This window comes from Dreissena polymorpha, chromosome 9 (assembly GCF_020536995.1).
Source record: "Dreissena polymorpha isolate Duluth1 chromosome 9, UMN_Dpol_1.0, whole genome shotgun sequence".
In the NCBI taxonomy this organism is placed as follows: Eukaryota; Metazoa; Mollusca; class Bivalvia; order Myida; family Dreissenidae; genus Dreissena; species Dreissena polymorpha.
In genome coordinates this window covers 88,142,138-88,167,230 of record NC_068363.1, presented here as the reverse complement: position 1 = coordinate 88,167,230, position 25,093 = coordinate 88,142,138, and the positions used below count along the sequence as shown (strand labels likewise).

Sequence of the window (25,093 nt, the reverse complement as noted above, 5' to 3'; positions counted from 1 at the left end):
TGTACTCGTTCTAAATTGTATTTCATTTGTGCTTTTTGCGAAAAAAATAATTATGACTGGGGCGGGTCCATTTAATGTTTCTATTAATTTCAAGTAGTTTTCAAAACATCAAGAACAAAACACTGTTACTTGAAAGCAAAACTACTAATTAGTAATTATCAAAGTTGCAAATAATATAAAACTATGATTGTACACAATATGCCCCTAGACAAAAAACCAATACACGTGCACATTTAATAATAAAGTTTTTTTTCTTTTTAGGAGTAGATCTCAAATGTTTTAAACACTGCAGGATAACACTAATTTTCATTACGGTTATAAACAATTCGAAACAAATAATTACTCTCGTAAATCAATGATATTTCCATACGCAGGAAAGCATATGGCAAAATGACATACTTATAATTGGGCCTAATCTCAGGTACAAGCTATCAATACATATTTAAGGAATGTGGTTTAGTGTGGGTTATATAAAGTAAAAGCGCGCATACTATTATTATCCTTGACCCGAGTTGCCTTACATCTCAACCGACAACCCACTAATTAGGTTGCACACAATCTATAAAGCTAAAAAGGTTCATGGCTTACTATCTTTGGAACATTACGTTATTAAATAATAATGATATTTTAACAATTTTATTGTTTTGAACATCCAGACAGTATTTTGTTCTTTCTCTAATGATGATGATGATGATGATGATGAGGATTATGATGATGATGATGATGATGATGATGATGATCTGGATGTTCAAAACAATGATGATCATCATCATCATCATCATCCTCCTCATCATCATCATCATCATCATCATCATCATCATCATCATCATCATCATCATCATCATCATCATCATCATCATCATCTTCTTCTTCTTCTTCTTCTTCTTCTTCTTCTTCTTCTTCTTCTTCATCATCATCATCATCATCATCATCATCATCATCATCATCATCATCACTTGGGAAAAAAATAAGAACGGAAGTCTTGGGTAATAAGAAAACCCGCATCTTACAGAAAATTAGATCCATATAAACAAAGCTATGTACTGACACGTCTCTTACTAAGAAACTATTATCTTGTTCATAGTTAACCGTTGTTTAGTAATGAATATCACCAGGGAAAGTGCATTTGATTTTCAAACTGTTATATATATTGTCTTACATGTAAAAAATAATTATTATGATCCAATTTAACTAATCATGTATCTAGTTGTTCAAAAATAACTATGTTATTTCTAATTAATTAATTTCGCCTAATCTGTGTTTTTTTTCCATATATCAACATTTTCAATTATTCAAATGCATCATCTGTATACGAAAGTCAATGAAAACTTCAGTTCATTATAGATAAAAAAATAGAGCATTATTTATTGCCAATTCATTATAAATAGAAATAAATTGAGCACTATTTATTGCCTATTCATTATAGATAGAAAAAAATGGAGCAATATATATGTATTGCCTATTCTTTATACTTCAATATATGTCTTGCACTTATTTAATGCATAATCATAATATTTGCGCACTGAAAATCATTTCCTGCTAATTTCAAACATTATTTGTATGAAGCGATTAATTGGTAGATTTTATTTAAAAGTACAAAGCCATAAAAAGCTGGTTTCTGGCAATTTTAACATGATTAATTTATACAAGAAGGCCTGATTACAATTCTTGTTTATCAGAAGACCAGCCATCTTCATAAATACTGAATTCAATACTAATTTAAGTACATGTATATAATTTTTGGCAAAAAAACTGATGAAGATCAAAGATATTTACAATTATGTCTTCCATAATTTAAGATCATGGACGCTATACCTTCCTCAGTGCAGACGACCCAGCGAACACGAAAGCAAAATTTGTTTTTCTATGTAAATGAACATTTCTTTGTTTTGTTTTTTATCCTTTTAAAAATGTATTGTCAAATAACAAAACACAATCAATGAGAAACAAACTGATCATTCTAGCAATTTGTATACACTTTTAACAAAATCTGTGTGCTGGCTATATCGATCATATGTAACCGTATAATATTGCGCTGCTTACTTCCCTTGGATATATCAGTGTTTGTTCACCTACGAATTTTAAATCGAGGCGTTTGCCGATATTGCTATTTCGGCATTTTCTTAAGACGTTTATACCGGTTAATAGCCCCGCATGATGTAAGTTTCCACATGTTATCAATGCTATATAACTTGTATTTTGTTAAGGCAGTAATTATTTATGAGGTATATTCATTCATTCAGGTTTTTTCAGTAAATGCTATTCGTACCCAAATTACGTCGTACCTACCCTTTCGACCCAGTTGAGGCTATATGTCCTATATGTTAGGGTAATTTCCAAAGCGTTGCTTTCGTAACTATGTCATTGTTTATAACTTAGGTATAGGCTATACGTTTTACCTTTTTTCAGTCATTTAAAGTATTTTTTGATTACAATACATCATTTTCATTGTTCTTTACTGCAGAACTGAACATCTGTTATTTTGTTTTATTGCAGCAATTTACCACATACATCGAGTTGAATCTAAGAACAAATACTGAATACCACCACATACAGTGTTCTTTTTCGACACGATCGGTCCGCTATCTGTTTCCAGAACAGAAAAGTAAATTGACCTACACTTTGCTAGTAGCAGATGGAGGTGACTGGTACTGGACAGCGAACTAAATCCACGTTGAAAATTGGTCGCACTAAAGTCTCATCTGTATTTCAACCGGCTTAAGAAAGTTTATTGTATGTCAACACGGTATGTACGTCCGTTTTCTGCAAAAGGAAGGGCTCTTTATGAAGAGAGAATTGATGACTTTAGGATGCGCTGTTCTGCTTCATGGCGCAAAGTGACTGAAAGTTTGTGCATAGTAAGTCGTTTAACTTATGAGAGTAATGTTGGTGAAATTAACCTGATTGAACAGCAATTACCTATGAAAGTTACGTAAAAGTTAAAGACAAAATTTGATGTGTACTTAAAAAAATGTGAAAAGTGAAGCAAGTCTTAAAGAATTATCGGCTCTCACTACAGACATGTCGCTACAGGAAAAAGCAAACTTACATGCCCTGGAAAAGATTGACCAAAATAAACAATCAATATTAAAAAAAGTCATATCCAGCATGAAGCCAAACTCTGTCCATGGTGGTGTGAAGACACACAGTTCGAGATCCTCTAGCCGTAGGAGTGAACTCATCGCATTGAAACAAGCAGAAGCCGAATCTGCCAAGATAAAACTGAAATATACTCAACAAGAAGCAGCTCTTTTGAAACAAAAGGCAGAATCAGAAGCGAATCTTCAAGTTCTTTCTCAGCAAAAAGCTTTTGAAGCCGACGCTGCAGAAGTAAAGGTACTACAAGAGCATGATGTCGAAGGCTCTGATGGGTCAGAAAGTCATGTTACAACAGACATTAAATTCAAATTGCAAACTTTGCCTGTTGTAAAACATGAAAATAATCTAGTTCAAGAAGTCATGAACAAATCCACAAACAATCCAACAGTATCTGACACTAATATGGGAGAAAATCTGTGCAAATTTCTCCTTAAAAAAGACTAGGCTCTCTCGCGACTGACTATATTTAGTGACAAAACTGACTTTTTATACTTGGAAATGTTTGTATTAATATGTAAAATGATGACAATTTATAATAGCTGTATTAATACAAGTATCAAAAATGTTGATTTTTAATGCAAAAAATGACTTTGTTTGTGAAAATGTTCGTTTTAATACGAACAAAGATGACAGTTAATAATAGTTCGTATTAATACGTAATATCAAAAATGTTGATTGTTAATGCAAAAAAAAAGACCTTTTCCCTGAAAATGTTCGTATAAATACCAACAATGATGACATTATGAATTTATCAAGTATTTCTGAAAAAAATGTATAGTGCGTTAATTTACGAAGTATGGTTATGTTAAGAATCTATGAATTAAACAAGTATTTCTGTTTTTTTTTTAAGTGCGTTAATTTACGAAGTCTGGTTTTGTTAAGAATCTATGAATTCACCAAGTATTTCTGAAATTGTTTAATAATGCGTAAATTTAGGAAGTCTTATTTTGCTATGAATTTGCCAAGTACCGAGTATTTCTGAAAATATATTTTAATAGTGTGTAAATGTAAGACGTATGTTAAGAATATATGAACTGACCAAGTACATGACTTTGTATTTCTGAAAATTTTTAATGCAGCATAAATTTACGAAATATGATTATGTTGAGAATATATGAATTGACAAAGTACGGGGTATTTCTGAAATAATATAATAGTGCGTAAATTTACGAAGTATGGTTTTGTTAAGAATATATGAATTGACCTGGTATTTCTGAAAATTGTTAATAGTGCGTAAATTTACGAAGTAAGGTTTTCCTGAGAATAAATGAATTGATGAAGTAATTCTGAAAAAAAATAGTAGTGCGTAAATTTACGAAGTATGGTTTTGTTAAGGATATATGAATTGACAAAGTATTTCTGAAAAGTTTTACTAGTTCGTAAATTTACGAAGTATGGTATTATTAAGAATATGAATTTACCAATTGTAGAAGAATATGAATTTACCAAGTATTTCTGAAAAGGTTAAATAGTGCGTAAATTTACGAAGTATGTTTTTGTTAAGAATCTATGAATTCACCAAATACTGAAATTTTTTAATAGTGCGTAAATTTACGAAGTATGTTTTGTTAAGAATCTATGAATTTACCAAGTATTTCTGAAAGTTTTTAATAGTGCGTAAATTTACGAAGTATGTTTTGTTATGAATCTATGAATTCACCAAGTATTTCTGAAAGTTTTTAATAGTGCGTAAATTTACGAAGTATGTTTTTGTTCAGAATCTATGAATTTACCAAGTATTTCTGAAAGTTTTTAATAGTGCGTAAATTTACGAAGTATGGTTTTGTTAAGAATCTAATATATCTATGACTGTTTTTTTTTTAATAGTGCGTAAATTTACGAAGTATTTTTTGGTTAAGAATCTATGAATTTACAAAGTATTTCTGAAAATATATAATAGTGCGTAAATTTACGAAGTATGGTTTTGTTAAGATAGTGCGTAAATTTACGAAGTAAGATTTGGTTGAGAATATATGAATTGATGAAGTATTTCTGAAAAGTTTTACTAGTTCGTAAATTTACGAAGTATGGTATTGCTAAGAATATGAATTTACCAATTATGTCTGAAAAATTTTTATAGTGCGTAAATTTACGAAGTATGGTTTTATTTATGAATTTACCAATGAAAATGTTAAATAGTGCGTAAATTTACGAAGTATGGTTTTGTTAAAAGTCTGGTTTTGGTAAGAATCTATGAATTCACCAAGTATTTCTGAACATTTTTAATAGTGCGTAAATTTAAATTTACGAATAATGGTTTTGTTAATCATATATTTCTTTAAAAAAAAGAAGTTCATAAATTTATGCCACATGGTGACAAGCAATGAAAAAAAACTACTGATTTTTCTCCCTTAAAATGTTCGTAAATTTACGAATAATTTCTTAGTTGATGTCAAATGTGTTCTTTTTGCATTAAAAATGTTCGTAAATTTACGCGCTTTTTTAGGAAATATACAAGTTTGATAATTCCTGTTCATGCATTTTGATTCAAGGTTAAATTTGTGTGCAATAAAAGTGAGAAAAAAACACCTGTTTTTCTTCATTTTGCAACGAAAAAAGGGAATATCAAAGGATATTCCCTCATAGAATTCCGATGCGTTTTAAGTGCATTTCTTCTAAACTACTGATATGTATTACTTTCCCTTGCTCGGGACATCCGTGTATTGGATGGGAAATACGCATATTGATGATACAATATTGTATAAATTTCGGAAACGTATTCTAGATCTATGAGCTCCAATAGCTCTCTCCTTGGTAAGCGAAATCGACGGAAAAGTTCATCATCATTGTACATCTAATGGATTCAACCTATCTCTAAAAACTCGCTCTCTTCGAAAATGTCTTCGCATTCGATGAACAAGTCGCATGGAGGCCGCCATGATTAAACTGGAAACTATCCGCGTTCATTTTGCACGGGTTTTCAATGCCGACAAAGCGTCAAGCGACGAGCAGTCGTGGTGTGAGGGGTAGACTGCGGTCGCTCGACAATATGTCGAACAACGCGCGGTCGATTGACGACCGTCGCTCTCCATTAAACACGGCTATCGTCGCACGACGATTATTCGCTGGTACAACCATAGTCGCCCGACCATGGTCGCTCTCATTAAACCGGACCCAGGTTGCATATTTGTCTATCTTTCCAGTTCTGAAGGCTGTTGTGTTTGCGGTCTCACTTTCGGTCTCTAGTTACAAAGTCAAGAATAGTGAATAAACATGAAATTCAAAATGATAATAACGTGGAATAGAAATAAATCTTTTCTTTAAAAAAAAACGAGACAATTTTTACATTAAGACCTGAAAAAGCACGTATATTCCATTAAATGCGCACATACCGACGATTATCAATTGTAAACGCTGCACTGCTATGATATATATAGATAAAACAACATTTCCTCGAGTAATTGTTCGTACCGCTAGCGCAGTGGTAAGAACGTTAGCTTTTTCACCTTTACGACACCGGTTCGATTCCCGCTCCCGGCGCAATGTTATATTTTGTATGTTTTGTGGTCACCATTCCTGACAGTTGTTTTTTCCGGAAAATCTCATCCCCCCCGCAGCATTTGACCATATAAAAAATTAAAAAGTATTTCAGTACAAAACAAATAGCTGGAAATTGCAGCTATCATTCAAAATTCGTCCCAACTGTCGTCAATCTAATCTTATTAGGTAGGAGTGCTGGACACACTCCGGGTCCCAACATTATGCAGCCTCAGCGCGGAGGTAACTCATTACCTTGGAACACAAATACACACAATGGGTGCAGCCTAGGCGCGTATAGACTCAAACAAGGCAACAAACTCAAGTGCGGGCAGAATCATTTAAAATTTACATATTGAATACGATATTCTAACAGAAATTACACAACCACCTAAGTGTACATACCATGTTTGATATTTCGTTCGATTGTTAGATTTCAGCATTAACATGTTTAAGGTCATTTCGCTATTAGTTAACTTATCCATATGTTCGTGGGCGAACCCGGATAGTCAAGTGCTCATACGATTGAGCTCACATGGTCCGGCTATGTGCTCATACCTACTTTCGAGAATCATCATGAATGTATTGCCATACTTAATGAACAAGAAAGTGACCCGCCTCCCAGTTTCGCTCAATGGGTCAAGTTACCCACGGGTACTACTTCCCCGTACCCATAAACCTTTTTTTCGTACCAAAAATGTTTCGTACGGAAATTTTTTTCGTACCAAATTTTTTTTCTTACCCAAATTTTTTATCGTACCCAAATGTGCGTATCAACATACACAATTGTGGTGATATAGATTAACTTAAATTGATGTTTAATATCCATCCTCTTCAAAAGCATCGTCACACCAGTACTGCCAGTACTTTGATTTATCTCTGATGTTGTTTTTCGGGCATTGATCAATTTAAAGATGAATGAATGTCCTCTTTCATGTAGTTACTCATTACACACTATGGAAAAAACAGTGATTCGGGAGTAAGAGCTCCTAAACACAATAAATGAACCTAATATTTAACTTTTACACTTTATAGCCCCATTGAAATTCAACAAATTGTTGCAGCCACAAATGGTTTATGGGTAATCACCACACCTTATAAATGCAGTCGACTGTGAGCTGGCTTTATATACAAACAAAAACAGAAAAAATGAAACATTTAGTCATGTGAAATACTTCCCATTTACTGGTATATATTCATAAACCATGGTGGCAATGTTTTCAAAACGATTGCATTATTTGAATGAAATGAGTCGCGTTCTGAGAAAACTGGGCATAATGTATGTGCGTAAAGTGTCGTCTCAGATTAGCTTGTGCTAAATCGGATTTTTGCTAAAAATAGACTTCATTTAAACGAAAAATGTCATACAAGCGGAAAGTGTCGTCCCTGATTAGCCTGTGTTGTTTGCACAGGCTAATCTGGAACGACACTTTACGCACATGCATTATGCACAGTTTTCTCAGAACAAGACTCAGATAATCACTGCTCAATCTAATCAGGGACGACTCTTAACGCACATGTCTCGTTTTCTCAGAACAAGACTCAAATAATCACTGCTCAATCTAATCAGGGACGACTCTTAACGCACATGCCCCGTTTTCTCAGAACAAGACTCAAATAATCACTGCTCAATCTAATCAGGGACGACTCTTAACGCACATGTCTCGTTTTCTCAGAACAAGACTCAAAAATAATCACTGCTCAATCTAATCAGGGACGACTCTTAACGCACATGTCCCGTTTTCTCAGAACAAGACTCAAATAATCACTGCTCAATCTAATCGGGGACGACTCTTAACGCACATGTCCCGTTTTCTCAGAACAAGACTCAAATAATCACTGCTCAATCTAATCAGGGACGACTCTTAACGCACATGCCCCGTTTTCTCAGAACAAGACTCAAATAATCACTGCTCAATCTAATCAGGGACGACTCTTAACGCACATGCCCCGTTTTCTTAGAGCGAAGCTCATATACAATGGATTGAATAATGAGAGTCAAGCATTACGACCTATATCAGAACAAGACTCAAATAATCACTGCTCAATCTAATCAGGGACGACTCTTAACGCACATGCCCCATTTTCTCAGAGCGAAGCTCATATACAATGGATTGAATAATGAGAGTCAAGCATTACGACCTATATCAGAACAAGACTCAGATAATCACTGCTCAGTCTAATCAGGGACGACTCTTAACGCACATGCCCCGTTTTCTTAGAGCGAAGCTCATATACAATGGATTGAATAATGAGAGTCAAGCATTACGACCTATATCAGAACAAGACTCAAATAATCACTGCTCAATCTAATCAGGGACGACTCTTAACGCACATGCCCCGTTTTCTTAGAGCGAAGCTCATGTACAATGGATTGAATAATGAGAGTCAAGCATTACGACCTATATCAGAACAAGACTCAAATAATCACTGCTCAGTCTAATCAGGGACGACTCTTAACGCACATGCCCCGTTTTCTTAGAGCGAAGCTCATATACAATGGATTGAATAATGAGAGTCAAGCATTACGACCTATATCGTACATGTACAATGGATTGAATAATGAGAGTCAGTCATTACGACGTATATCGTACATATACAATGGATTGAATAATGAGAGTCAAGCATTACGACCTATATCAGAACAAGACTCAAATAATCACTGCTCAGTCTAATCAGGGACGACTCTTAACGCACATGTCCCGTTTTCTTAGAGCGAAGCTCATATACAATGGATTGAATAATGAGAGTCAAGCATTACGACCTATATCAGAACAAGACTCAAATAATCACTGCTCAATCTAATCAGGGACGACTCTAAGTGCACATGCCCCGTTTTCTTAGAGCGAAGCTCATATACAATGGATTGAATAATGAGAGTCAGTCATTACTACCTATATCGTATATGTACATGAATTAAACACTATTATTACAGTATACCGTAAAACATAGTGCATTGGGTTAACATCATAATATTAGTGTATAGTATGATTGGATGTTATGATCATATTGTGCATAAAAACATAAAATTGCAAACATTTAACAATATTCAGAATAGTAAAAATGATAGTAGGCCCATTACAAAAACAAACTTTACAGCCAGCTGAGAGGGGCGGGGAGGGGGGGGCGGGCCCAAGGCCTGCGCAAATGTGATTTATTACTCATAAGTCAGTCTCTCTGAAAAAAATAATGCAAAAGGAATCCAAGCAACAGTAATAAACCGGTTAGAGCCTAATTTACGTGACAAGTTGCTTTCATTAAAAGCATATTTCTTGAAATATAATTGAATATCAAAATACGAGTTATGCATAGATATATTTCGTCGAAAGTTGATGTTCATAAAGCGATACGTTAAACCCTGGTATTTATTTTTGATATCTAATTTGATTCATAATGAATGCGCACCATCAACTGAAGTATAAACACATTTTTGGTTTACCTTTTAATAAGACCTTATTAGCTTTATATGTTGCACGACAGTACGCACTCGATTTGCTACTTATTACTAAACGTGCCGTTTTCTAGAAAGTAGCTCGATACAAAGTCGATGCGGTTTAATTGCATTTCAACGTTTCATTTAACTCTCGAAAGAAGATCGTGCTGGTACTGAGAAGATTCCAGATATGCTGTTTAATTTACTCTAAATTTGTTGTCATTTACTCTAAACTTGGTATTATTTACTCTAAATTTGCTAAAATATTTAGATCATACAAATGTACTTTGGGTTAAGTTGTTGACTTCGCATTACGTTTAAGTGATAACTGGAACATTACGGACATTTCACAACATGTAACTGTCAAAAATATTTGTCATAAAACTTAATAAAGCATACACTGTGATAAATTTCGAGTTCATATGCCAAGTCTGTGAAACCTTTTGCTTCAATATATGACTTTTTTAATTTATTTAAGAAAAAAAATGTATTTCTGTGTTTATAGCTGCACGGCGGAGTATGACAAGCGGTTCGATGCATAATCCCAAGAAACTAGGTTGAGCTAGGTTCATACCAGAACTTATGATCCCAAATGAAATCTTGTGTTCTCATGAAAACTAAGGATATCCGAGAGAACGACGCGAAAAGTTGTCGAGAACTTAGGTTCTTGTGAAAACCTTGGATATCAAAAGAGAACTTTGGTTCTCGAAAATTGTTTTGGCTTTATTATCTGATAACTTAAGTTCTAGATTTTAAAACCTAGGTTTTCATGAAAATGTGTTTTTACAAATATTAGTTAAATGTCTGACTGAAAAGGGGTTCTGAAATAAAAACTTAAGTTCTCATGAGAACCTAAGTTCTATGTGTCTATGTGCGTCGTCTCGCCAAGAACATAGGTTCTCGAGCGAAAACTAAGGTTTTCAAATGAGATCACAGGTTGCTGAATTTATGTATAGCGTCTGCTAGGGGTTCGTCACATTGAAACAAAAGGGATATTGTGTTATTATTGGTCAATATTGAAAACCACAGTTCTCATATGAGAGACATAGTTTACGCCGTCCGACGCGTAATTCTGGGAACCAAGGTTCTCATGAGAACTATGGACTCGAAGATTATACGCGCTGACGAACGGCGATCTCGTGGAAAAACTAATGACCTCATATGAGTCTGCAACGCAGTTTGTAATCACCATAGACAAGGTGCCTGAACCACGCGACTTTTTCGGCTATGTGTGGGACAATCGGATGTAAACAAAACGTCGCTTCAGGTAACGTTTTTGATAATTTCTTCATTATTTCAAAACCATTTTCAAAAAACCAAGACGAGTGCCCGGTCATTGTCAAAAGACACAAGTTTGGTATGTTTGCGCTAAATTAATTAAGTAATTTTTCCAAAAAGTGCAACCGCGCGCTTGAAAACACACGAAGTGAAATGCTATGTGTGGTATATTTTTTATTCAATCAACAAAAACGTTGATTACAATGTTGTCGAGGGTTTAAAAAATAGGACGGACATTGTAATTCTTCATAGAGAAGCTACATACATTGTATGTTTGCGCAAAAACATCTGATTCGGAGTGTGTGTATGAAAATGCAATGATGCTATGTGTGGGACAATTTTTTTTTTAATGCTATGTATGGTATAAAAACTAAACTAGAGAATCGAAAGATTGACATTAACGTCAATAATATTTAAAGTTTGTCTGAATAACAAAAGTTGGTCAATAAACATTGTTGGTAGTGTTTTGCGCGCCTTAAATATGATAATCCTACGTTCATGTTACTCGAAATTATCATGATTGTCGATAACTTATATTCATATTTTGTTTACTTTTAGAATGCCATTTGTTTGCGAACGGTGTGGCAGAGGTCAAAACACGGTCGGGGATCTCCTAACACAAAGCCACCCACGCACGGACAGGAAAATAGTTCCGTTGGGCAAACTTTTCTTGTTTCTATAAAATTGATTGTTACAAAATGTTGAATTTTCAGTGAATCGTTACTGCCAACTAATGCACTTGTTTAATACACAAAATCGTAAGGATTGTTTGTGCAAGATGTCATGTAAATATTGTTGCAACAGAACTACAAAAAGTGTTAGTTGTGTGTTTTTGAGCAGGAATGTGTAGGCATTTTTGACTGTAACGATAGTTATTAAATAAGCATAAAGGGAACATACAGCATTTTGAAACAAATATACACTAGGATCAATAACATTTTTTTTTGGAAAATCACGTATTTGTATCTAAATCCTATTGAGCTATCTGATATATCACGCATGCTATTTTTTTAATGTTTAAAAGTTTATTTCATTTGTATTTTGTTCTTTTCAGGGAGATTATAGTATTTTTGGAAGCACCTTCAAGAGACGTACTGATATCTTGATCAATGAAAAGTTGTTATATACAAACATGTATAGTAAATGTTCCAAAGTTTAAATGACTGTTTGTTTGATTACCAGATGGTGCAAGTATTGCAGGGAAAGAAAACAATCAAAGTAAACATTACATAAAAATTTGACATTTCAACAAATTGAACAACATTATATGATTTAATGTTAATTACTTGGTGCAGTGGTAACAAGATCTTGCAGCGCCTTTTCATGACCGGGGCGAATGAGTATTTTCATTAAACATCTCAAACTATTTTCAGTTATTCAGATTTCGTTTGAATTTGAGTAAATGAAGTATTGATGCAATTCAATATGTTTGTTGGTATAATAACCCGCACAAGTCAAGACGTTTTGGCGATGATCATTTGTTATGACTTAATTGGAGCATTAATATGTTTGAATAGCAAGATTTGCAAATTCATAAATTGACTGATTACATTTTCTTTGTGAATACTAATGTACTTCTTTATGTACTTGGTGTATTTGGTGCTTTCATTTCTATTGTTACATGTGCATGCTAGTTATAAAGTAATGTTATTATTAATGACGTGTTTATTTTGATATACTGAAGATATTCATATGGAGATAATATTGGAATAGACCACAAACAAGCATTATTGGATTCGAAGATGTTCATATGGAGATGATATTGGAATAGACCACAAACAAGCATCATTGGATTTAAATTGTTATTTGTTATGAAACACCTGTTTTATTAACACACATAATCAGATTTTATATTCATCTAATCAATTTTAGTAATAACATAGATACAAAACCCATAAATATACACACTTATCAATACACACGCTTTGTTTTGCTTATGCATAAATACATGTTAAATGGCATGTTTGCATAGTTAGTTGAAATAGCTTTCCATAAACATCACAGAATGTAGCGGGGTCCCTGTCTCTGTCACTGTGGTTTTGATAATTAACTTGCCACATATAACCTTCCGTGTGGTTTGATGGTGTTCATGTAGTTCTTACACAGCTTCGAACCTTAAAAGCGTTACAGATCTTTCGACTAATCCTTTTCAAGTCTGAAATACAATAGAAGTAAAACCCATTTTAAAGCATGTGCTCTTATTTTCTATGTCATTCATTAAAAAATGGACCAAATTCAATAATCAGGCAGAAATATCAATCATTATATTTATTTAAAGGCAATAAGTAAAACAAAGAAATATTATTTTTCAACATAACATGTATGCGTTTATAAGAATTATGTTCAGTTAAACATAAATTGTTTAATCATTACACGATTACTTCAGTATTCAATAATGCAACATTTGGTTAATTTGATATATTTTCAGGACATACTAAAGTTTATGTTCTAGATTCTTACAAAAATGTGTTCAGATTACCGGTAAATGCAGAACTGACGGGCAAATTCTTGTATACCACACATAGCATTTAAAAAAATGTGTCCCACACATAGCAGTATAACATTTATATACACACACTCCTGTGGTTTAAAAGAGATCATAGCCAGAGTTTTTTTTCATCATGAATCTATGTATGTAATGAACATCAAAGAAATTATTATTATATCATTTAAAAAAAAACTTACAAATCACTCATTTGAGTTATAAATAATCAAAATAATAAATCTGTACAGAACTGTGAAAAGAACTTCAATTCTTGGTAAGGAAATATATAATATGAGATTTATAATTAGATAAATTACTTCCCTTGAAAATAATTGTCTTTAACATATCTCTATTTTTAGTAGCAAATAATTAAAAGCCACTACCGTGACTGTGATTGACCACTCGAAATGTGCAGCTCCATGAGATGCACATGCATGCAAAATATATAAAGTGGCTATGTTCAATATTGAATAATTATCTCCCTTTTTAAAACTTATTAGTCCCTTTAAATTTGTATTTTTTTACCATAGACCGTAAAGGATGACCTTGACCTTTTACCACAATGTGTTTGTCAGAAACACAATGCTGCCTACTGCGCCGCTTTGATTTATTTAACAAAAATATATACGTGGGCAGGTCAGATAACTATGTCCATTTTTCGACCATAGACCTTAAAGGATGATGTTCACCTTGAAATTTTACCACTCAAAATGTGCAGACTCATGAGATACACATGCATGCCAAATATCAAGGTGCTATCTTCAATATTTAAAAAGTTATGGCCAATGTTAAGGTTTTAGCACGACGCCTACGGCGGACGACGAGCTGGCTATGACAATAGCACGGGTTTTCTCCGAAAACAGCCTCGCTAATAAAACCAATGTATTTACTAAGTTTCACGATGATTTGGCAAAAAATGTGACTTCTATAGTGTTAGATCACAAGATTTCTCTGTAGTCACATAAGGAAAACTTGACCGATTGGGACCATTTGCGAACTCATCTGAGATATATATAAAACCAATCTTTTCACCAAGTTTCATGATGATTGGGCATATAATGTGACTTCTAGAGTGTTCACAAGCTTTTTTACTATACAAATATAAGAAAACTGCCCCCCCCCCCAAGCAGCCATGTTATTCAACTGACCGGAACCATTTTTCAAACTCAACTTTCGTATCAAACGTAGGAAACAAATGTTCTGACCAAATTTCACGAAAATTGGGCCACAAATGTGACTTCTAGAGTGTTCACATGTTTTCACTACATACATATAAAGAAAAATGACCCGCCCCCACTGGCGGCAATGTTTTTTCACCGATCTGGACCATTTTCAATCTCGTCCGAGATATCAATAAAACCAATGTTTTGACCAACTTTCATGATGGTTGGGCAAAAATTGTGACTTCTAGAGTGTTTACAAGGTTTCTATTTAGCCAAATAAGGAAAATTGCCCCGCCCACTGGCGGCCATGTTATTCAACGGACCGGAACCACTTTTGAACTCAACCAACATATCATTAAGGCTAACATTTTGACACAAATGTTCTGACCAAATTTCATGAAAATTGGGCCAAAAATGTTACCTCTAGAGTGTTCAAATGTTTTCACTAAATACATATAGAGAAAATTTTATGCCCCGCCCCCTGGCGGCATGTTTTTTTACCCATCTGGACCATTTTCGAACCAAATTTCATGAAGATTGGACCAAAAATGTGACTTCTAGAGTATTCACATGTTTTCACTATAAACATATGGAGAAAACTGCCCCGCCCCCTTGTGACCATGTTTTTTCACCGATCTGAACCATTTTCGAACTTGTCCGAGATATCAATAAAACCAATGATTTGACACAGTTACATGAAAATTGGGCATGAAATGTGACTTCTACAGTGTTTACAAGGTTTTTATTTTTGTTTGACCTAGTGACCTAGTTTTTGACCCAGTTTCGAACTCGATCGAGATATCATTGGGACAAATCTTCTGACCAAGTTTCATGAAGATCGTACAATAAATGTGGCCTCTAGAGTGTTTACGAACAAATGTGGACGGACGGACGACGGACAAAGACCGGTCACAAAAGCTCACCTCAGCAATCAGGTGAGCTAAAAAGCCTTGCATAATAATACAATATGAACACTTTAGAAGCCACATTTTTCGCATGATCATCATTAAACATGCTTAGAACAGTTGTAGTGATGATATCTTGATCAAGTTAAAAATGGTTCCTGTTGAAATACATGGCTGTAGTGAAATATTGTGAACAAGAAGTCACATTTTTTACCCAATCATCATTAAACTTGCTTAGAACATATGCTCTTATGACTTCATGGCTAATTCCTAAATTCTAAGATGGCTAAGGAAACAGCACAAAAGCTGCTCAGCTTCCTATCTCGGGTGATTGACCAAGGGACTTTTGATCAACAGATTAAAGTTATTGCCATTTGCTATATTTAAACTTCGTCCTGGACCAATTTTAAATTTTAAGTGGTATTAATTGTATTGAATAGTTAACAAAACAAGCCATTCCCCATGACAAAGCAGCACAATTAGGGAGAATATTTCAATCATGACAAGGATAGTTGTATCAATTTAAAGACCTTATTTAATTTATAAGTTGATATGTTAATGCTTTATTTTTCATGACAAGTTCATTATTTAAAGCTGGATTGGAATGCTAACTTGGCATTCTACAGTTTAAAATACTCCTTGTATACCCATGCTATCTAGTTAACTTAAACCGACTATTATCTTTGCTTTATTGATTAAAATATGTCCAAATAAACTAACCGCAAACTCAGGTGTATTCAAATGGTTTTATCTTGCAATACATTTCATATGACATATAAGATAGTTACTTTGCCTACTTATAACCTTTAAATAAAATTGGGTTTTATCTTTGATAGTGGTACGGTTAGGCGCTGCTTTTTATTGGACTATGGACCGGAGCTAGATGGGCGTTATTTCTTCATCTCTTTAATATAGCCTACCGGCAGTAAGAGATACTAAACAATATTAATTAAATTAAACTTTAAGAGATTTAAAGCTGCTTTGTTTACAAAACTCTTTCAGTAAAATGGCAACCTTTTTACAATCCACCATTGACAAGGGATCTGACATTCTCCAAGATTTCTTATGTTCGACATGCGAAGACAAGAAACTGGATAATATGGCTGATTTCTACTGTGAAACTTGTGTTAAATTTTACTGTGGAAAATGTATTGGCATGCACAGCCAGTTGTTTATAAAACATGCCCCCTATGGAAGGGGAGATTTGAAGAAATGGCCAGTGGCAAAGCAGGTGGAAGATTTCCTATTGAAATGCGATGTCCATAAAGATAAAAACCTTGAATTGTTTTGTGATAATCACATTGAGCTGTGCTGCACAAACTGTGCAATTCTTAATCACAGGTAAATTTTAACTATACTTAAATTAAGAACAGGTTAAGAAACATATGTAGGGTTTTCAAACTTATTTTCTAGGAAGTCAAATTATTACGGAAATATAAAATAAATTTCATAATATCAACAATTTTTTTTTATTTCAATAAACAATTAATTTGTTCATGTACAATAATTCAAACAAGAGCTGTCTCCATCGGAAGACATATGCCCCCAAAAAAACGCTTGTTCGAAAGCTAAACGCAGATTTCGAAACCTCAACGCAGACCCAAAGTTCAAGGTCAAGGTCAAAGGGGTCGAAATTTGTGTGCATATGGAAAGGCCTTGTCCATATACACATGCATACATGTACCAAATATGCAGGTTACATCTGAAGCAACAAAGAAGTTTTGAGCATTTTTCGAGCGGAAACACAATTTGTTTGATGATTCAAGGGCCGTAACTCAGAATTGCTTGTGTAAATTTTGCTGATTATTAAACTTAACCTAGATTTTATTATCTTACACATTTTTATGAAGTTTGGTAAAGAGCTGATGACAATTACTTGAGTTATTGAGCGGAAACAAGAAACAAACTCAATTTTTCCATGATTCAAGGGCCATAACTCAGGAGTGTCTTGGTCAATTTTGCTGATTATCGAACTTGACCTTAATCTCATGACCTTACACACTTTTCATGAAGTGTGGCAAAGATCCTATGACATTTGCTCGAGTTATTGAGCGGAAATGAGAAAAACCGCAATTTTTCGATGATTCAAGGGCCGTAACTCAGAAGTGCCTGTGTAAATTTGGCTGATTATCAAACTTAACCTAGATTTTTTTTTTATTATCTTACACATTTTTATGAAGTTTGGTGAAGATCGGATGGCAATTGCTTGAGTTATTGAGCAGAAACAAGAAACAAACTCAATTTTTCCATGATTCAAGGGCCCTAACTCAGGAGTGTCTTGGTCAATTTTAATGATTATTGAATTTGACCTAAATCTCATGACCTTACACATTTTTATAAAGTGTGGCGAAGATCCTATGACATTTGCTCGAGTTATTGAGCGGAAATGAAAAAAAAACGGAATTTTTCGATGATTTTAGGGCCATAACTCAGAAGTGTCTGTGTCAATTTGGCCGATTATTGATCTTGGCCTAGATATTATTGCCTTACACATTTTCATGCAGTTTGGTGAAGATCCTATAAAATTTGCTAAAATTATTGAGCGGAAACGAGAAAAAAAACAATATTACGATGATTCAAGGGCTTTAACTCAAGAGTGTCTGGGTAGATTTGGCTGATTATCGCACTTGACCTAGTAGTTATTGCCTTACACATTTCCATGAAGTTTGATAAAGATCTGATGATAATTGCTAGAATTATTGAGCGAAAACGCGAAAAAACCCAATTTTACGATGATTCAAGGGCTGTAACTCAAGAGTGTCTGGGTGAATTCGGTCGATTATCAAACTTGACCTAGATATTATTGACTCACACATTTTCATGAAGTTTGGTGAAGATCCTATGAATTTTGATAGAGTTATTGAGCGGAAACGAGAAAAAAAACAATTTTACGATGATTCAAGGGCCGTAACTCAAGAGTGTCTGGGTCAATTTGGACAATAATCGAACTTGACCTAGATGTTATTGCTTTACACATTTTCATTGCTTGACTTATTCAGCGGAAACTAATCCGGACGGAAAGACTAACTGACTTACTAACTGACTAACGGACAGTGCCATTTTAATATGTCCCCCAAACCTATATTCTGGGGGCATAAAAATATAAAAAGACAGCAGTTTTAAGCTATCTTTGTAAATGGGTCACTGATTTCACATCCAATAAAATGTCTGTTGAAATTAATATGTTGGTTTTAGATTAAAATAAATGAATACTTATGTAAATAGCATGTTTACCTAAAGCTGAAATTCTAGTATATGAACTATTTCATTCTGATTTAACCAAAGTATTTTAGATTCCCATTACACACACTTTTAAAATTATTTAGTATTGTATACAGGTGTAAGTTTTTTTTTCAATTTTTTTTCAGACACTGCCAAAAGATAACTCTTATATCCGACATCGTAAAAAGCCAGTCTACAGACCTTCAACAACTTTCAGTTTCTATCCAAACTATTCTAAAAGAGTTGAAGAAACTTCAAGACAACCAAGAGGCTAGCATTCAGTATGTGCAAAGTTCATATGATGAACAGTTACACAAGATACAGAACACTCGCAGAGAAATAAATGTAGCCCTAGACACTATTGAACAGAAGACACGAAAGGAAATGTTAGATACTCTAACCAAACTGCAGGCCTCTACCAAAAGTGAAGCTGATAAATGCATCAGGCTTAGGGATGAATTGAAACGACTTCGAGACGCCACACAGGACATAAGTGATAAAAGCAAGCAGGAGTTATCCTTTATTGCCACCAGAAAATGCGAGGGAATAATAAAACAATCTAAAACTTTTTTGAATAGCACTCTTCAGGATAAATTTTATATATCATTCCAGCCTAACAGTGAAATTGTACAGTACTTGACAACACTGTCCGGTCTTGGGAAGATTGAACCAATGATGGTACAAGATAATCCAAACAAGGTTATCACAGTGCAGGGCAAGTCTGAACACAATGTGAAAATATCAGGTGATTCAAATGAATGCAATATCTCAGCCATCCTTGTTCTCCCAGCCAAACAGGTCCTAGTTGCAGACTTCAATAATAAGAGTGTCAAGCTTCTTGACCAGCAGTACCAGGTGGTGAGTCACTGTAGTGTGACTGGCTATCCACTGGTCCTGTGTGATATCACACCCAGTGAAGTGGCTGTTGCTGTGAATGAAACTGATATGAACATTAATGAGGTCCAGTTCATCACAGTCAACAACAGACAGCTGGTATTAGGAAGAAAGCTTCAGTTACAACATGCATGTATTGGTATTGCCTTCCAAAAGGGAGACATGTATATTACTGATAAAACTGCACTGTACAAGTATACACTGAATGGGAAACTTGTCAGCAAGATGTATAAGGATACATCAGGCAGGTATACAGGTAAGAATCATTGTTAATGAATCATTATATGTGATTTGTTTAATAAATACATTTAAAATGTTCCGTCAGTGTATTATTTCAACCGAAGTTAAGAAAATAATTAATGTTTCGTATCGTTGATTAAGACATTCCCAGAATGCCATGTCTAAAAATATTGTGAAATAATTAAATATTGTTTTCATAACATTTAATGGATTGGTAAAATCAGGCGTATTTAGTAGATCTTTTAATTGTTTGTTGCTTTTTATAATATCTGATATAAGAATTGGACCTAAAATGTTGTTGAACATTTGATTGTGTGGTTCAATAACTGTTTAAAACCTGTTTTTTTTTCGTTTTGTTTTTTAATATTTAGTAAATGAGCATGACTTAATAAGTTCAGCAACTGACTTTCATAACTGATGAAGGATATGGATCCAATTTCAATATCAACCATATAGTTATTCTTTTGAATGATGATCATGTAAAATATTCCATTTTGTGTCAATACCATTATAACCAAGTTTGTATGTATGGCTAATTTTAATGAGTCATACCACCTGACATATTCCTGTTCATATTAAAGCGTAATTATTTCTTTCTACGTTGTTTGTGAAGACTTAAATTATTCTAACACCAGTCACTCACAAACATTTAGAGAACACAATACACTGGAACAGAACTTCCTGCCACACATAAATATGGATTTTATACTTAACTTAATAAATAATGGCTCTGGTATTTTTAACAACACATTATTTATACAGTTTCAATAAGATTTATTATTAACTACTATACATGTTATTCAATATGTTGATGGTACTCTGTTTTACAGTATTCAAGTGTGCTGTGAGCCCCACAGGGGACAAGTTGTACATCAGTAATCTCTCCCAGGACAAGCTCCTCACTCTGGCCAGGGATGGTTCAGTCCTGGCCACATTCACTGACCATGCACTACAAGGCCCATGTGGTCTTCATGTGACACCTGCAGGCCAAGTGCTGGTCAGTGGATGGGAGTCCAACACTATCCTACAAGTAGATAGTGAGGGCAAGAGAAAGCTGGCTACTCTTGGTACAGAGGAGGATGGAGTGGTGGAACCAGTGTCAGTCTGCTACAACAGACACACTGCCTCCATCATTGTAGGATTAAACAAGAAGAGTAGTATCATCGTGTTCAAAGTGGAATAGTGTAATTTAACATGTATCTTGATTGATGATTCAGAGGATTTAAATTGCCATGTGATTGTGTTGTTGTGTGTAAGAACATTTTGTTATGATAATAAAGACTTTTTAGTGTTTTTGCAAGTGCATTTATTTTGTAAACAAATAATGTCATAAGTTTAAAGAATTTTCTTTGAACATCAGAATTGATATAGGGTGTATTACTGGTATATTGTTACATCTATAACAATTGTTTTCGTTTTTCTCATTAACTTTACAAGTCAACATAAACTGCTGGTGAAAATACAGGAACAGTTTTAGATCAGAATATAATGTCTGTCATTTTTACATAACATCAACATGACAATGTAACTATATTTATCATACCGCTGCATTGATATCTGACTTATATAACACTGCATGATATATTTTTTTATATCAGTTCAACAGGAATTTTCTTATATCAGTCGATGATAGGAGATAGGTCATATTACTTAAAATCAACTACAAAGTAATATTTTTTTTAGTAAAATCGATTGAGATTCAACAAAACAAACAATTTGATACCAATATGTGTTATATTTTTAACACAAAAATGCTACACAAACAGCAAAAACATATTTTACAAATATTAAGCGCAAGAGCTCATGACATCATTATTAACATGTCAAACAACAAAAATCATATTTTTTCCCGCTTAAAATGCAGCTTTTTAGCAATTTTTTTCATTATTTCTCTATACTCGGGACGTAGAGGTATGATAAACAGAAAAACAGGTTACTACCTGATGTTTTTGTAATATATCAGGATCGGCTGAAATAAAACTAGAGCTTTGTCACATACGTGACGAATACCCCCACATGCCGCATTGACACATAATATTTTGCATGTCGTCTTCACAAAAAACAGCGGACACCATGCTCAATTTTTAAAACGCATTAAGTGACCCCTTGACCTAGTTTTAGACCCAGAAAGGCCCATGTTCTAACTTGGCCATAAGATCATCTCCATAAAACTTCTGACCAAGTTTGGTAAAGATCGGATGTAAACTACTTGAATTAGAGAGCGGACAACATGATGACATTTAAAAAAACACTAAGATACCCAGTGACCTAGTTTTTGACCCGGCATGACCCATATTCATACTTGACCTAGATATCATTTAGATACAATTTCTGACCAAGTTTGGTGAAGATTGGATGAAAACTACTTTAATTAGACAGTGGACAACATTGTGATGTTTAAAACACACTAAGTGACCCCGTGACCTTGTTTTGGACCCGGCATGACCCATATTCAAACTTGCCCTAGACATTATCAAGATACAACTTCTGACCAATTTCGGTGAAGATTGGATAAAAACTACTTGAATTAGAGAGTGGACAACATGGTGAGGTTTAAAACACACTAAGTGACCCCCTGACCTAGTTTTTGACCCGGCATGGCCCATGTTCGAACTTGACCTACACATCATCTAGTTACAACTTCTGACCAAGTGTGGTAAAGATCAGATTTAAACTACTTGAAATAGAGAGCGGACACCATGCTCAATGTGTAAAACATACTAAGTGACCCTGTGACCTAGTTTTTGATCTGGCATGGCCCATGTTCGAGCTTGGCCTTCAGTTCATCCAGATAAAACTTCTGACCAAGTTTAGTGAAGATCGGATGAAAACTACTTGAATCAGAGATAGGACACCATGCTGAATGTTAAAAAACGCACTAAGTGACCCCGTGACCTAATTTTTGATCCGGCAAGGCCCATGTTCGAACTTGGCCTTAAGATCATCTAGATACAACTTCTGAACAAGTTTGGTGAAGATCGGATGAAAACTACTTGAATTAGAGAGCGGACAACATGCTGAATGTTTAAAACGCACTAAGTGACCCCGTGACCTAGTTTTTGACCCAGCAAGGCCCATGTTCTAACTTGGCCTAGACATCATGTAGATACAACTTCTGACCAAGTTTTATGAAGATCGGATGAAAACTACTTGAATTAGAGAGCGGTCACTTAATACGGACCGAGAGACAGACCTACTGACAAGTTCATTCCAATATACCCCCCTAAACTTCGTTTGTGGGGGTATAATAAGCCTCACCGTTATATTATTCTAAGCCTTGCCTCATATATTACAAAAAGATCAGACAGTTACCTATTATTCTCTCTCTATATATATATGTACATATATATGATAGAATTTCTTTAACATACATAAACATGTATTGAAGATAAATTAAATTGTTTGTATCGTTGATTTTGAAGCATAATGAATACAGTGGAAACCTGATGGCTAGAACTAGCGTTTGGCTAGAACTCTTCTTGAAGAACCGATTTTTTTTATAGATATATATTCATTTATTATATGGTGTTTGTTTGATTGTATGTGTAACTACATATGTATATTCGAAACCGATTGCAGTGTTTTGCCGTGGATGCGCCCTTGCATCATTGGCGCAAAAAGAGAGATTTGTCCCCACCCGTTTTCCATATATGGGTCCGCCGGCGCACAAGAATTAGGCATAAAAACTAATCGATTCAATTTGTAAGTAAGTAAAGAAATCGAGTGAATGCGTAACTAGAACAAATTATTTCATTGGACATCATGTCATTTCGCAGCCAATGGTTAATTTTAGTGAACTGCAAGTCAATAGTAGTCATCTGCCGGTCATGACCAATGTCCCTATGAACTTTCCTGATACCAGGCCTAAGTGTTCTTGAGTTATCATCTGGAAAATATGTTACTGTTTTAAGTCACTGTGACCTTGACCTTTGACCTAGTGACCTGAAAATCAATAGGGGTCATCTGGCGGTCATGACCAAAATGTTCCCATGAACTTTCCTGATCCCAGGCTTAAGCTTTCTTGAGTTATCATCCGGAAACCATTTTACTGTGACCTTGACCTTTGACCACATGACCTGAAAATCAATAGGGGTCATCTGCCAGTCATGATCAATGTACCTATGAACATTCCTGATCCCAGGCCTAAGTGTTTTTGAGTTATCATCTGGAAACCATTTGGTGGACGGACCGACCGACTGATTGACCGACATGTGCAAAACAATATACCCCCTCTTCTTCGAAGGGTTGCATAATAAATATTATATATGCTTCATCTGGAACTAATACTGACAGTGACAAATATAAGTGTAACAAGCAAATTTGTTGAATTGATATCCCCAGCCATTATACTTCTGGACACAAAAGTATTCTGGACGGATAAGCAAGGCCAATGTGCATCATCCTGTTATCCATATGTATACTCATACCAAGTTTCAATGAAATCCGTCAAAGCACTTCCAATATATGTCTTCGGACAAACAAACAAAGCATGTTTTCAAGATACAAAGGGCCATAACATCGTTATTATCCGATGGTGTACAATGCCATTTGGGGTGCATCGTCCTCTTATCCATATATATACTCATACCAAGTTTCAATAAAATCCGTCAAAGCACTTTCAAGATATGGCTCTGGACACACAAAAAAAGCATTTTTACAAGATACAAAGGGCCATAACTCCGTTATTATCCGATGGTGTTCAATGCCATTTGGCATGCATCATCCTCTTGTTCATATATATACAAAGTTTCAATGAAATCCGGCAAAGCACTTCCAAGATATTGCTACGGATACAAAAGTGCCGGACAGACGGACGGACGGACAACGCCAAAACAATATCCCTCCGCCTATGGCAGGGAATAATAACATTATAAGTTCTTATGGTTGTATTTTTTGT

General features: G+C 34.5%; 1 protein-coding gene and 1 long non-coding RNA gene across 2 annotated transcripts; both read left to right on the top strand.

Annotated features, from left to right (window-relative positions):
• Window positions 1-2,002: 2,002 nt before the first annotated feature.
• LOC127844320 (uncharacterized) lies at window positions 2,003-3,291 on the top strand. Its single transcript, XR_008032671.1, has 2 exons — window positions 2,003-2,159; window positions 2,497-3,291. It is a non-coding gene; the product is annotated as an uncharacterized LOC127844320 (long non-coding RNA).
• A 13,283-nt stretch (window positions 3,292-16,574) lies between these two features.
• On the top strand, window positions 16,575-20,417 carry LOC127844313 (protein PML-like). Its single transcript, XM_052374420.1, has 2 exons — window positions 16,575-17,181; window positions 19,209-20,417. Exons 1-2 carry the CDS (start codon window positions 16,847-16,849, stop codon window positions 20,227-20,229), a joined length of 1,356 nt encoding a protein of 451 aa, XP_052230380.1. The 5' UTR covers window positions 16,575-16,846; the 3' UTR covers window positions 20,230-20,417.
• The last annotated feature ends 4,676 nt before the right edge of the window (window positions 20,418-25,093 follow it).